The sequence below is a fragment of the Meleagris gallopavo genome, chromosome 22 (genome assembly GCF_905368555.1).
Source record: "Meleagris gallopavo chromosome 22, MGAL_WU_HG_1.1, whole genome shotgun sequence".
NCBI lineage: Eukaryota > Metazoa > Chordata > Aves > Galliformes > Phasianidae > Meleagris > Meleagris gallopavo.
The window spans coordinates 190,972-205,558 of NC_139425.1; the positions used below are offsets into that span (position 1 = coordinate 190,972).

Below are 14,587 nucleotides of genomic sequence, written 5' to 3' on the forward strand. Positions count from 1 at the left end.
CCTATAGAGGTGGGCAAACTGTGAAGCACATGCAGATGGATTGGGGAGCTTTAAATAAATTCTCCTGAGTCTTCAGGATCTGGAAATTTGTTTGGGCTTTCCATGAGACACTTTGGTGTCTCTGGGATTTTGCTGAGGAGAAGTATGGAGAGGGTAGATAATTTAGTTGACTCGTTTCGAACCTCAAACCAGGTTTGAGTTTGAAGTGAAAGCCAGGTTCTTGTTCTGAGCTAGTTTGCCCACCTCTGTGGCAGAACAAAAGGAGCCATCCTGGTTCCTGTAACATCAACAAAGGATGCTTTAACACCTAAACCTCACCATGCACTTGAATTCTCTGAGCTGTCCTCTTTCTACAGCAGGCCAGACCCAACCCCCACCCCAGATTGCTGCTGGGCTCAAGCTGGTCCATGCTGTTGCAGGCTTGGATCCATGTTGGTCATCTTTGACCTTTGTTGGTAGCCTTTGACTTCTTGCCCATTGGCAGAAACCCACTTTGAAGGCACTTCATTAGAAATGCTAGTGGGTGTTTCCTGGAAGCTCTTGCTCAGATGATGGTTTCCTGCCCTCCTGGGACAGAGGCTCTTGGTCCCTTTGTGCCTTGCATGTGGGAGCAGCAGAGTTTTGGTTACTGATATTTCTTGTGCTGGTCCCCAAGGGGACCCCTCTCTCTTCCCCCAGATGGTTCATCTCATCCTCACAAGGCCATGCTGGAGATGCCCTAGGGACAGTGCCCTTCACTGAGGAAAGCCCATTGTGGATGTTCTGCCACTCCGTCTTATTGTTGCTCCCCACAATGGTCTTAGTGAGAACTGCAGCCCAGGGTGCTGAGAAAAGCTGTTCATTTGGCTCATCAGACCCTAAATTCAAGCCCAGTATAAAGCAGACTCACTCCAGTGTCTCTGCTTGTCTTTTTGGCCTTGGCTCGTGCTTTAATCATTGTTACATTCCTTTCTCCTTCCCCAAGTTTTTAGACAAACCAGAAGATGTTTTGCTAAAGCATCAGGCCAGCATCAATGAGCTGAAACGGACCCTGAAGGAGCCCAACAGCAAGCTGGTTCACAGGGACCGGGACAGGAGGCTGCCTTCCTCACCAGCCTCTTCCTCACCCAAGCATGAGGATGAGACGCCGAAGGGAACCCCAGAAAAGGCCAGCGAGGTTTGTTCTGCTGCTGTCTTATGGAGGGGACCAGACTGTTCGCAGGGAGGTGTTCATCAGTTGGTGGGCTCCTGGTCTCTATCTCCACTATAGCCCTGAGGGAAGCATGGTGGGAATTGTGTGTTGGGCACACTGGGTAAAGAGAGGGGCCCCTGGCCAGGCTATTGTCTCTAAGTTTGTTAATGAGGTAACTGTTTTCATGCTGCTGGTAGTGAGCTCCCCTTGTGCCCAGGCACTGCATGGTTTAAACGTATCCTTTTCTGGGGGCTGTGAGTTGGGCTGAGGCTTTGTTAGCCCATGAGATGGGGCCTTCTTCACCCCTTATCCTATCAGAACTCCTGCTTGTCAGCACCTGTTACAGGTCTTTTCCAAGGGGTGTTCCCATGAGTGTGGGACTAGGCTCCTGTGCTTAAGTGCCCCATGTTGCACTCAACTGCTAAGACCTGGTTGATGGGAGCAGGAGAAGGGTGAGCAGTGCTACTGTGCAATCCTGCAGTCATGTCCTTTCCTCCTGGCATTTTATCTTCTGGCTTTGCGGTGGGACCTCTGCCCTGAATGAGAATGGGAAGTGCCTGGGTCCCAGAGCGAGAGGGCTGGGCTGTGCAGACCCCTCACTGCTAGAGGGGAGCAGATGCGCTGCAGCCGAGTGCTGTGTGGGGTTGGGCTATCTGGCTCAACTCAGGCAGCACATAGTGTGGGCATCGGTGGGCTGTGAGCAGCAGACACTCTCTGCTTGTTCTATAAACATTGGCATTCTCTTCTCCGTGAGAGCTGTGCAGCCCACACAAACAATGCACATGGTGCCCCCGGTGCCACAGCTCTGTCCTGAGATGGTCTCACTGAGAAAATGAGGACATGGCATTGCACTGCAAGGAGGTGCCTGCACAACTGGAGATACGGGGCTGGCTGGGTTGGGGTTGCAGAGCCTCCCAGGCAGAGGTGAGCTGAGAGAGCTCACAAGCCCTCATCAAAGCACCAAGATGGGAAGCCACACTATATGTATTTTACAAGCAGATGTGTGTGTATATATATATATATATATATATATATATATATACAAAGAAAGACCTAAATAGAGTTGTCATAGCTGTAATCTCTGTTCGTCCATCCATCCCTTCGTTCTTTCCTTCCTTCTCATGTGCTCTCTCTCTGTCTCTCTCTGTCTATCTCTGTCTCTGTCTCTCTGTCTCTCTTTCCCCATGGGTGCTGGGGTTTCCGTGCTGACACAGAGGATGGAAGAAGACACCCTAGACGATTTTGCATCTGAGCATGGAGCTTCCCTAAGCATGGAGTCTTTCACGCAGAAAAGCCTTGTCTCTTCTCCTGAGGTTATCACCATCCCTTTTCTTTTCTCACCCTTCATTCTCACAGTTTGTCCTACCCATGGTGTCCCTCAGGGGCTCTCCAAACAGAGCTCAAGCTGTTTGTTGGCACCTCTGGGTGGGACCAGGATCCTTAACTGAGTCAAGGCTGTTGGTGAAATCTGCTCCTGTGCCTGTTGTTTTGGATCTTGTGACAGGGTCCTGGGAGACCTGCTGGTGAAGCTCTGATGATCAGTGGTGGTGGGGCATCCCCCAGGGTTGGCTCTGCTCTGCATGAGAGTCTGTGCTGGAGTTGGTACCAGGAGCTACAGCTGGGACCCTTGGCACTGTTGCTCTGCAAATATCTCCTCCAGGTGCAGGACACCCAGCTACAAACAGTCTTTAGCAGTCTCTTGTGTTTTCCTCTTCCTTCAGCTGCAGTTACAGTTGCTTAGGTCCAGGCACCTTGAATTAGGACATCTCTGGATGCATCTGAAATATCAGACTTGTGCCTGTACAAAGCAGGATCACCCTACTTTGAAGTCCTTGTTTCTGTGAGTGAAAGCATCCTTTCAGCACTGCTTGCATGCAGGGTTTTATCTCACATGATGGCAGTTCTTTCTTGGAACAGCTGAAATAGGATAATACTGAATAGAAGAAGACTAGTCTTAGAAACTTGGCTCTGATGTAGTTGGACTCAACCACAACAAAATGTAGTGCACAGCAGCGCTGGGGTGTGTGTCCTTCCTGAGTGCATCCAGAGCAGGAGCAGCATCAGTCTGGGGCAGGTGGATGGGGCCAGTGCATGGCTGGCTCCACTCTGCTTCTGCCTCTCACCTCAGGGTGCAGTGCCACTATGTGAAGGATGATCGGGAGCCCTCCCTGTGGGCTGGAGACTGTGTCTGTGCAGGATGGACAGAAGTGAGATGCAGTCTCTGCTAGAGCAGAACCCTGCAGCCTTTGCACAGAAATCGCAGTAGTTAGGCGTGCACACAGCACTTAATGCATGGCTTCCTGTCTTCTGCCCTGTGGAGGCCCTCAGGGTGCCAGGGCTGCACTGAAGTGTGGGCAGGCAGCTGGGTCTCACATGAGATTTCTCTCTACTGATGTATGGGATCTTGCCCACACGTGACTGATAGTATCTATGAGGAATTCAGAGTCCCTTGAGGGTGACTGCACAAAAATCAGCACATCTGCAAAGTTGGCATCGTGCTCAACTCGAAAGTCCCTTGGTGTCCGCAGAGTTGCTGAGGTTGGGTTGTCTGTCACCCACTGCCTATACACGGCCACTTCTTACCCCTCCCCACTTTGCTTGTCCTGCTGGAGGAAGGGTGCTGGATTAGAAGACGAATGGAGTCCCCTCATCTTTGGAGACGGTGTGTCATGTTGATCATGGTTCATTCATTCTTTCCTCCTTATTGTAAAGCTCATCTGTTCCTTTCCAGTAAGCCAGGACTCCCTGAGGAGGCATTAAAAAAAAAAAAAAAAAAAAAAAAAAGGCAAGTACATCAAACAGTGCCAAAGGAAAAAGCCACCTGTCTGCCCTGGGCTCCTCCAAGGTTGTGAGTTTTGCCTGCAGCCATCATGTGTAGAAGGCTGTCTGCTCTGTCTTGTTTTGTTTCTTTCCTACCTTCCAGTTTGTCCTCTCTTGTAATGTGTAGGCCACTGTGAAAACATCCTTCCTAGCTGTTCCTGTTCTCTGGAGAGAGTGTGTTAGCATTGATGAAGAAGAAGATTTGAGAATAAATTATCCCTTGGGGATGTCAAGGTTGCTCTATGATCAGACCAGCATCATCACCTCTTAGGCTCAGCTTCTACCTTTGCACACTCTGACCTGTCAAGTTCTCTGCTCTCCTGGAGGATGTGCCCACATATCCAGTTATTTGCTCTGAGCGTGCCCAGGAGCCCTCAAGCTCTGGAGACCCTAGAGCTGCCAAGTGCTGTGGAACCAACGCTGTGGTCAGAGATGGCTTTGAGCCATCTGAAGCAAAGAGTTCAAAGCATACCACAGAGTAATCGCCGTTTCCCTGGAATGGGCCATACTCATCCCAACAAATTTGATAAGGGAGCTGGTTTGGAGATTAATCCAGAGATTTGCAGTTTTTCCTTACTTTCCAGTATGATGTACTGCTGTGGATCAACACACTGTTTCAGGCTTCAGAAGACTTAAGGCTCTTTGATATCTACTTGTGTTAGAGCCTTAACTTAGAGCAGGAGCCTGACCAAGCTCATCATCTTTGTCCAGAGAAGGTCCCCTCTGAAGGACTCTGATTTTCAGCCAGAAAAAGGGAAGGAGAAGACTGATGAGATATGTACCTGTGCTCATACCTTATCCACTGATGTGTTGGCTGCAAAAAAAAGGGGTTGAGCAGTGATGCTGCAGTACAGCAGCAGAAGAGCAGTTGCTGTACCCTCAGGGAAGTAAGCAGTCCTCTGGCTTACTCACCCATGAGCATTCCTAGTGTTGAGAGAGTGCCAGAAACTGACATGGACAGGACAGAGGCATCCATTGAGGTAGTGGTAGTGTTGCTTCAGGGATCAAACTCACCCATGAAATACGCAGATACTCCTGGGAGTCACTGACCACCTGTGCTGCATCTTCTGTGGAATAAAAAGGAATGAAATCAGCGTGAAATGCCCACTGAGAGACACAGGTGTAGAGGAGAGGACCTGGAGAGCAGACAGTGTTTTGTAAAAGAAGTTACACTCAGGAGTGATACCAGAGAGGCTTCTGCAAGTGTTACTGTGGGAAGCTGGCAGATGATGGGTCCCCGGAGGGCTCAGCCTCCTTTGGTGCTTCTGTGCAGGGCTGCTGGCTATGGCAGGCGAGGGGAATCCCACCCAGAGCATGCAGCAAACAGGGCCGGCACAGGATCTCTGTGAGGGTGCCCACCATGGTGGGTACATGTGGCCACAAATGAGACAGTGGCAGGCTGGGTGCTGTGTTTGCTCATGGTGCTGCGGGGCCTCCAGCTGAGGCACAGCTCCTGATGGTGCTCATGGCAGATTTTCATGTTGCTGTGCAATAGCTACATGCTCTTATCAGAGCCTCGGAAAGAAAGGAGCCAGCGTGAGGCCCATTGATGGCCCAGATGGTGCTGGAGCCACAACCTAAAGATGCTGTGTGGCAGGAGCCACAGGCCTTTCTTTGGCATCAGTTTTAAACTGTGAGAGTTAGAATTAGATAATATATTAGGAGGAAATTATTTGCTGTGAGGGCAGTGAGGCACTGGAACAGGCTGCCCAGAGAGGCTGTGTATTACCCCATCACTGGCAGTATTCAAGGCCAGCTTGGATGGGGCTTTGGGCAACCTGATCTTGTGAAAGCTGCCCCTACCCAAGGCAGTAGGGTTGGAACTAGGGGGTCCCTAATGTCCCTTCCAACTCAAATCACTTAATGATTCAGGGATTTCTTAATCCTCCTTGTGTGGAAATCTTTCCGTTACCAATTGTTTATCATCCCTTCTTTCTCTCCTCAAATCTTGTCTTACCTTTTCTCTCTCTGCTCCCCTCTGCCCTCTGTTTCTCATTATCAGTTCATTATCAGTTATTAGGTTTCCACTTCAGGTGCAACGACTCCAAACATTCAACCTGTGTAGGGCACTGGCAGTCCAGCTCTCCTTGGCACAGCTTACTTTTCCTAGTTAGAGCAGGGAGAGCACAGCCGGCTGTTGTACACAGTGGTGATGCAGGAGGTCAGTCTCTCTCACTGTACAGAAGCAATGCTGGCTCTGTCCTGCAGGCCTGTGCCTCAGGCATCCCGTGTTGTGGACTGAGCCATCCTAGGATAGCCACAGGAGCCCTGTGGTGAGCTCTGCAGTACTGTGCCCACAGCTCTGCCCTTCATGTGTGTGCTACGTACCCTAGAATGGCTGGGGAGGCTGCTGGGCTTCCTCATCAGTACAAATGCTCATTGTTGTTTCCCTCCTGCTCTGTGATTCTGGGTTATTTTCAACATTCTGTTCCAGACTGAACAGAATGAATTTTAACAGTGTTTTGTCCTTGGAGCCTGTGATGTCTTCAGGTATCTTGCAGGACCAACACGAGTGTACTGAGTGTGCATAGAAACATAGATCTAGCATCCTTCCTTGCACAGCAGCACAGGTGCATTTTGTTGTATCACATACTCACTGTGTCCTTGCTTCAGGATGCTCTATAGCCTTCACTTGGTCCTTGCTGCAGTCCCTGCAGCTATCTCAGCTGCCTCGCCCATGCTCTTTTACATTTTATAGGTAACCTCTTACAGGTTACTTTTCTGAACTGCCTGATCTCACCAGAAACCTCTGCTAAATAATTGGTTCTGTAAGTGAATCTGAGCAGCGGCATCTAGTAGGAAAGGGAAAGGGGCCTTTCCTATTCTTAAGGTGACTTCTCTTGCTCATGCTCCTTCTTGCTCAGTCTGATGCAGTATTAGGGCACGTGGATGAAAGCGAAAGTTAAGCTAGTCAAATAAAGACCGCTGCTTACAACAAAATTTCACCCTTTGCTATCACAGAAACTGCTAGAGACAGTAGTAAAATGGGGAGTCAAAGTTTGATTTAACTCACTGTGCTATCCTGACTCATAGGGAGTGTCCTAACAGCCCTCAGTTTATTGTTCCCACTTCTTTATTTTCAAAAAAGTCACAGATTTTGCAGATATGTCAGTAGGTCATCACCCAGAACAGAATGCAGTCCCCTGTAGAGGACAGAGGGACACCATCATCTTCATGGCACCAGCCCCTTTTTTTCCAGTCCCTTCCTTTCATCTGCGAGTTGCCAGGCTCTTCATATAGAGACTTCCTCAGTCCTTGCATGTATAATAACAGTGATTGATCAGCTCCATCTAAGGCAGGTCAGCTGTCTGTGACTCATGAAATCAATCGCCAGCTGTTAGGTAAAGTATGTTTGATGCTAACTCTTCTTGCTCCAATTGCAATGCAGGGCTCGGAGCATTGGGTATTTATAGAGAGAGAAACCACTAGGCTGGAAGAGGTAGCTCTAAAGAAAGCTCTAAGAGTCAAGAAAGAAGAAGGACGTGCGGGTACTTCAGAGGTGAAAATGAGTGTGAGCAAGTTGAAAGTGGAGATGGCAGTAGGGAAAGCCAAGGAAGTGGCAGGCCAGGAAGAACCAGCAGATGCACATCTGGATACCTGGAAGAGAGCAAAAATGATTGCCAGTCCTGAAGATTTTGAGTCTGTCTGGGAGGATGAGACCTGTGAGAAGGAAACCGGGGAGGAGCCCAGCACAGAGGCAAAGTGCTTGACATGTGAGACAGCAGAGGAGTCCAAAGAAAGGGTTGAGGGGATAACCAGCAGTGAAATGAGTTTGTCCAGGCCATATCAGGAGCCTGAAGAGAGACAAAGGGCTGAGGCTTTGGGGCTAGGCCCTCTCCATGGAGAAAGCAAGATGGTCTCTGAGGAGCATGTTTCTGCAGCCTTCAGGAAGCAGGATGCCAGAGCACCAACTGCAATCACAGAGGTCATTAAAATTAAAGTGAAGTCTGGTGAAGACAACACAGAGACTTCTGCTACACAGAGGATCATCTATTTAGGAGATCTGGAGGGAGAGGAGGACAATAAAATGCATCTGCTCACAGAGGCAGGAGGACAGCTTAGTTCAGCAGTGAGGCAAGAAACCATGGTGAATAGGCCAGGGGAAGGACCAAGGCCCATGCAATGTCTGGGAGAAAGGTCCCAGTGCAATTCCTCAGTGTATGCACAACTGGAAGCAGTGTCAGAAAAACCTTCTGTACTGCCAGACCAGCCTGAAACAGGCTGTGATGAGACAAGCCCTGTAAGACAGCCAAGACAGCCTTCCTCAGAGCAGGAGGAAGGTTTTTCAGTGCAACAAGAGCAAGAATCAGTGAGTCTGACCAGCTGCAAAACACTGGAGGGAGATGAAGCCACATTATGTTCCCAAGAGGTGGGGTCAGATGAGAAAGATCTGCAAAGGTCAGTAAGAGGATTGAAGCCATGCGCTCTCAAGAGAGCTGAGGACCCCAGACAAAGTCCAGGACAGAATCCAACTGCAGGAGAGCAGTGGGGCTTGGATGTCTCCACAGAAGAGTGGGGGCTCTCGGAAAGAAGCCTACCTGGTGGGGGGGAGGAGAAAAGCTCCACAATGGTTCTACAGATGGAAGAGATAGAGACAAAATTACCCCCATCAGCTGTGCCTCAGCAGAACTCCCCTCGTGCCACTGTGGGGCTGGAGGAGGACGAACCCAGCATTCCCACCCCTGGCACTCCTCCTCAGCAAATGAGCTCTGTAGAGCCAGCCCAGGAAATGGAACCCGAGGGCAAAGACCTGTCCCAGAGTACCAGCCTTTTAAGAGGTGTGGGCACACCTGAAGATATGAACCCCTCAACAGAGGTGGCATGCAAGGAGGGAAGCCCTGCAGTAGGAAAAGAAGCACTTAAGGACATAAGCCCTGTAACAGAGGTGGAAGTACCCAGGGATGTGAGTCCTGAATCTGTAGAAAAAAAACAAGATGTGCACTTTGCTACAAGGAAAACATACCAAGATGCAAATCCTATTGCAAGAGGACCACACCAAAGCAAAGGCAGTGCAGTGGAGACAATCCTGCTCAGAGATCCTGCTACAGGGGAAGTGGTCCAGAAATCAGATCATACTGCAGCAAAGGGAACCCTGGGAGCTACAGAAGAGGTGCTCCAGGAGGAACAGCTTGTGATAAAAGGGCTCTCCCAGAACATAAGGCCCACACTGGGAAAGTTGATGGGAGGTGGAGGCATGGAACAGCTGCCTACCAAGGCAGAAGATCAAGAACAAAAGGCTGAGACCTTAATAGAACACCTGCCCCAAAAGGATCCTAAGTCTGGAGGGCTACTCCCTGCAGATACCAACGCACAAAAGCCAGCCTGTGACGTGGAGTTTAATGCAGGACAAGCTCTGCAAGGCGGGAGCTCTATGGCAGGAGAAACTGCTAGAGACCTTGCTCTGGAGCAGCCACTGCAGTCTCCAGGAGATGCTGATGTCTTGCATTCCCACTCCCCTATAACAGGTTTGTGTCAAGGCAACAAGTTGTACCAGCTCTCAACCTTTATGTATGAAGGTGGAGAAGAGGTGCAAGTGAACAGTGGAATACAGAAGAGAGAGTCTGGACCATTGATGTGTATTGCTGCAAGCGAAGCTGTGTGCCAGGAGCACAGAGGTGTCACTGAAGCCCCACTCCTGGGTAGCTGGCAGGACAGTGAGAGCTACAAGAAAACGTCAGTGGCATCTAAGATTAAGATGTTTGAGCAAAATGAAGCTGAACAAAGGACAGCCCAGGAAGGACAAGAGCATGCACCTGAAACTGAGACACCAGCAAAAATAAAGGGAAAGACGAATCTGTCACAGGACACAATTTTGAACACAGTCCCCATCTCACCTCCAGGGGTGGCAGGTGCTCCAGTGGGATCTATGTCCAGTGTGGACTCCTTTGCCTTCAAGCAAGGAGCTGATCCAGAAGACTCCTCCCAGCTCCTGTCTTTGAAGGAAGATGTTTCTGTTGATCTGGAGCATGAAGGAGAAGACAGTGCTGACCTGGCTTCCTCTGACTCCGGCTGTGAACTCACACTGGCAGAAGCCGTGGTAACTCTTCCAATGAACTGTCCAGATGGAAAGTTCATGCGCATGTTGTGTGGCTCTTTATTTACCATGTTCAGTGGCACCTCGCACATCCATTGACTGAGAACAATTGCTTTGCATCCCCTGTCCTTTTATGTATATGTGCGTGTGGTCAGGCTTATTTGCTGAATGCAGACCCGCTGGCCAGTTGGTTCATTGGCTTTTGTTTTGTGACACCTCCCCTCTGCCCAACATTTTGGCTACTTCAAGAATGCCACCCAAGCTTCATGTCCAGGAACAAGAAAGGGAGATGGGGGTGGCTTAAGAAGCTGTGAGTCCATCACAGATGCGCACACACCGAGCAGCAGTGCCCACGCTTCCAGCTTCACCCTTACATTTCTTACTTTGGTATCCCTTCTTGCTTAGCTCGCCAGCCTTAACCATTCTACCCTGTCTTTGGCAAGCTGGTGGCTGGATGATGAAATAGCTTACTTTGCTCTTGTAAGCACTAGATCAGATTCTTGAGTTAATTTCTTAAAACTAACCATTTTCTCTAATCCAGAGCAAATCTCAGGAACCAAGTGGGGAAGAAAAGGATTTATCTGACCTGTCATTAAAATCCACCCTGAAAGAAGAGAATTTAAAGACTGCTGTTCCAGTGGTCTTAAAGGTCTCAGTGCTGTTCTACTAACTGCTTCTTGCCATAGTGTGATAGCTCACCTTAAGCAGCTGAGGACTATATGCTTCCAGCTCCTCTCACCATTGTAGAGCTGTTATGAATGTATTTGTACACGCACACACAAATGTATGCAGGCGTGTTCCTCTTGAGTTTGTTTGTCACCCTGTTTCTCATACCTCTCAACCTCCCAGCACTGCAAACAAAAGGTGCCTGTGCTGTCAGAGTCTGGTACACTGCAGGGGATGGCTCTAGCTGCAAATGCTTGGACCATAGTCCGGGAGATGGGCTTCCTGTTGCATCAGCCAGCTTAGAGCTAATCCTAAAGCTAATGAGGAGCTGATCTCCTAAAGAGAATCAAAAGCAAGTAAACGCATGGGTCTCGATTTCCTATCACTTCATAGCACAATGGCGAAGGGAATGCACCCTCTGATGGCAGAGTTGAGAGATATGTCCATGTCTGGGGAGGAGCTAGTGGAGAGATGTCTTCCCTTGGCTCTGATCGTGCTGTCAATTACACTGACTGAACACACAGTCTGCATCCCTAGGAGCCAGCCCTGGTTGCACGAGCCCTTTGGAGGGCACTGGGAGGTGGGGGGGTGTGATGTGCCTGGCTCTCCTTGGGGCACTGCCCCGCCAGCTGCACGCGGATGCTCCACTTGGGCTGAGCTCAGTGCAATTGGCATGCTCCTTCGCTTCTCCGCCAACCTACCTGGCTGATGGGACACTTTTCTCATGCTCAGTTTTTCTGACATATGATAGTATTGGCGTCTGAGCTGTTTCTGAATGTCTCTTAACAGAACTGTTGTTTTGCATACATCTGCTTTCACCAGGTGCAGTGATGTGCCTCTAAGCTGGCCAAGCTTTTCCGTGTGACTGACCCTTTTTTTCAGTGATTAATTACCAGTAGGCTTTTGGCAAAATCAGATTAAATAACCCTTCTCCCCACACCCCTGCAAAGTTGCTGCTGTCAGAAAGGTTTTGGTTTCTGTGCTTGAGTTGTGTTTGACTCTACTCTGTGATGTTTGCTGCTGCATTTTCTCTTCTTCCTCCCCTCTCCTCCATTGGCACAGCCAGTGCTGCCGTGCCATGCAGTGCTCACTGTCTCTGTCTCTCTCCGCCATTGTGTCTCATTCAGAGAGCAGGCTTAAGGGAGGGCACCGAGGAGAAAGCTAAGCCGCCTCGGCACAGGGCTCCTGAGAGCGACACTGGCGATGAGGAGCAGGACCAGGAGAAGGACTCGGTGTTTCTGAAGGACAACCACCTGGCCATCGAGCGCAAGTGCTCCAGCATCACAGTCAGTTCGACCTCCAGCTTGGAAGCAGAGGTGGACTTCACAGTGATCGGTGACTTCCATGGGACAGCCTTTGAGGACATCTCCCGGAGTCTGCCCGAGCTAGACAAGGACAAGAGTGAGATGGAAGATGAAGGCCTGGTTTCCTTCCAGCATACTGACAAAGTAGTTCCTGGATTGGAAGAGGATGGCAAAGCCAGGGAGAAGGTCGCCCAGCCCAGCCCAGACATCTCCCAGCTAGAGGTACAGAGGGAAGCCGTTCCTCCAACGTTGTCTTGGTCCTACCATCTCTCCATGTTCTCTGTCTTGGTGCCTGGCATTGCCTCGTTGGTGTGCAGTCCCACGTCAGTTTGGAAGAGCATGCTAGCTTTCATACAGCCCTAGGTTTCTGTCCAATGTAACTGTTTTACTGTCATGCACGCTGTTGTCTGTCTTGCATGGTTCATTCAGTTTGGGCAGGTGCATGGCACTGTCTTGTGTTTTGTGAATCTGATAACCAGGAAAGTCATCTTCATCTCTTCATGTGCTGTGTCTAGCTGCCTACCCTGTCTCTTCATCACTGCAGCAAATCAGAAGCTGGAAGGGTGTGTTCTGTGTTATAACCAATGGCCCCGTCTTCATCTTTTGCATGAAATTTGAGCGTGAAGAGAAATGTGCTGCTAACTAACCTGTTTAGTAGTGCCTGGTTGGGAGAGATTGACAAAGTAGCCTGTCGGAGCAGCCCCAAATGTCATGGAGTTTTTATCAGGAGGGCTGAGGAAACTGCGTGTGGCACAGAAGAAAACTGCAAGCGGAAGTGGAGCATGTGCCTCTGAGAGAGGACAGTAGGGCCAACCCCACCACAGACAAAATTATCATGGCCTCTGTGTAGGCACAAGGTTTCCTGTGTGCTCAGCTCAGTCAGCGCTGGCTGCAGCTCCCAGCCCTGGCCAGGTAGGTGCTCCTGGAGCCACCCGCAGCACAAGTCCTGCCCTGGATCCAGGAGAAAGCTACAGAAGAAAGTGAGTTTTCTCTGAGCCAGGCCTTCTGTGGGGCACTGTGCAGCGGGCTGCTGGGCCACAGGCTTGGCTTATAGCCTCCATGGTGCTGTGTGACCAGTGCTGGGCAGGGACCATGGCTGACTCAGAAATGCTGTGGACTTGCTGGAAATTTGTCTCCATTCCCCAAGTTAGCTTCCATTTGACAGGCAGGTGTCACCACAGATGTTGGGGACTGATGCTGTACACAGAATCTTAGATCATAAGAGAAATAGATCTGTTGGGTCTCACATGCTCTGAAAACCAGTTTATCCTGACCAGTGCTGTTTGTGAATCTATCAAAAAAAGATTCTGTAAAAGCCTGGGGATGGAGTATCAGGTCTAATTTAGAATATGTCATTCATATGGGGTGCTTTGTGTGGTAGCCATTAGCCTAGGATAGTGGCCTGGGCTCTGCTCATTATCTAGGTGAGGCTTGCAGGATATCACACACAGGTGGCACTTGCAGAAGATTCCAGGAGAACTGCTCATGCAGGCTGGTTCAGGAGGAGCACTGAAGTGTCCCCCATGCAGGGCTGTATCTCATCACACCCTGGGAAGCAGGGCGGTTTGGAGCAGTGACTGACTTGCTGTGTTTTTTTCTGCAGTCACCAGCCCCAAAAACGGATGCTTTAACAGTCAGCCTGGGGCCAGGCACAAAGAAGACCGAAGATGCCTCTGCTGCCCACCAGATCAGCACCCCAGAAGCAGCCCAGGTGATGCAGCTGAGTCCATCCTCTCATGGCCCTTCTCCCAGTGGCTCTGCAGAGCCTTGGTTCAGCAAAACCTGTCTGCACACAGCATTGCTGTGAGGACCAGTCGCTGAGAGAGCCCACTGGGGTTCCATACTTGCTCTTGTCTTGCCAGAGTCCCCAAAACACCAAATCTTGTCCAAACATATCCTGTGTTTACTTTTTCATGCAGGCATCATTGAACCCAGCCTCTGCACATGATTCCCTTACCCCATCTGCCATGTGTCAGCACATGGGGATGTCTCCAGAGGGCAGTGGCCCATGTGTGTCGCTTCTCTGACAGCAAGGATATAAAGCACCATGCCTGCAGATGTCACCCCTTCACAGGCACTTTCAAACTCACTGGGTTTCCTTTCCCTCTGGCAGGTGGAAGGAGGCATGCCTGGCAGCGGAGATGCGTCAGCCTCTGTTCGTGCTGTCACCACAGAGACCACACCAGCAACCTCAGTAAGTGGGGCTGGCCCCTCAGGGTCCCAGGGCTGCCACCATTCTACATGGGCCTCCTACTTTGAGGAGGGAGATCAGTGTAGATCTGCTGCTGGGGTGGGGAGAGGATGTGAAGGCTCCAGGGTGACCTGCTCTGTCCAGAGCTGCCCTCTGGAGCAAGCTGTGCTCACTTGTGTGTTGTGTTCAAGCTCACATGCCTGTGTGTTCTGATTTCAGGATAATGCCACCAAGCCTGGGAAAGGGGCTGGCCCTACATCAGAGCTTTGCTCCGTGTCACCGGTGAGTGAGAACTGGAGGGAGTCAACCCTGGGCTGGGGCTGGCAGTCAGGGCTGGGCAAGGTGGTCAGATTTCTCCCCACTGCAGAGGGAGCTTTTCTGTATATCCATACAAATCCAAC

At 50.3% G+C, this 14,587-nt stretch overlaps 1 protein-coding gene across 14 annotated transcripts in view; it reads left to right on the forward strand.

Moving 5' to 3' along the window:
* EPB41L1 (erythrocyte membrane protein band 4.1 like 1) overlaps positions 1-14,587 on the forward strand; it is a 68,618-nt gene that overhangs the window by 47,165 nt on the left and 6,866 nt on the right. For 7 of the 14 annotated variants that reach the window (XM_085241942.1, XM_085241950.1, XM_085241943.1 and 4 more), the window contains 8 exons: positions 965-1,156; positions 2,386-2,484; positions 7,380-10,028; positions 10,567-10,674; positions 11,819-12,217; positions 13,599-13,706; positions 14,109-14,189; positions 14,406-14,468. In XM_085241942.1, coding sequence (XP_085098068.1) covers positions 965-1,156; positions 2,386-2,484; positions 7,380-10,028; positions 10,567-10,674; positions 11,819-12,217; positions 13,599-13,706; positions 14,109-14,189; positions 14,406-14,468 — 3,699 coding nt within the window. The remainder of the gene's footprint in view (positions 1-964; positions 1,157-2,385; positions 2,485-7,379; positions 10,029-10,566; positions 10,675-11,818; positions 12,218-13,598; positions 13,707-14,108; positions 14,190-14,405; positions 14,469-14,587) is intronic. The other 7 variants (XM_085241955.1, XM_085241956.1, XM_085241949.1 and 4 more) reach the window with 6 other exon arrangements.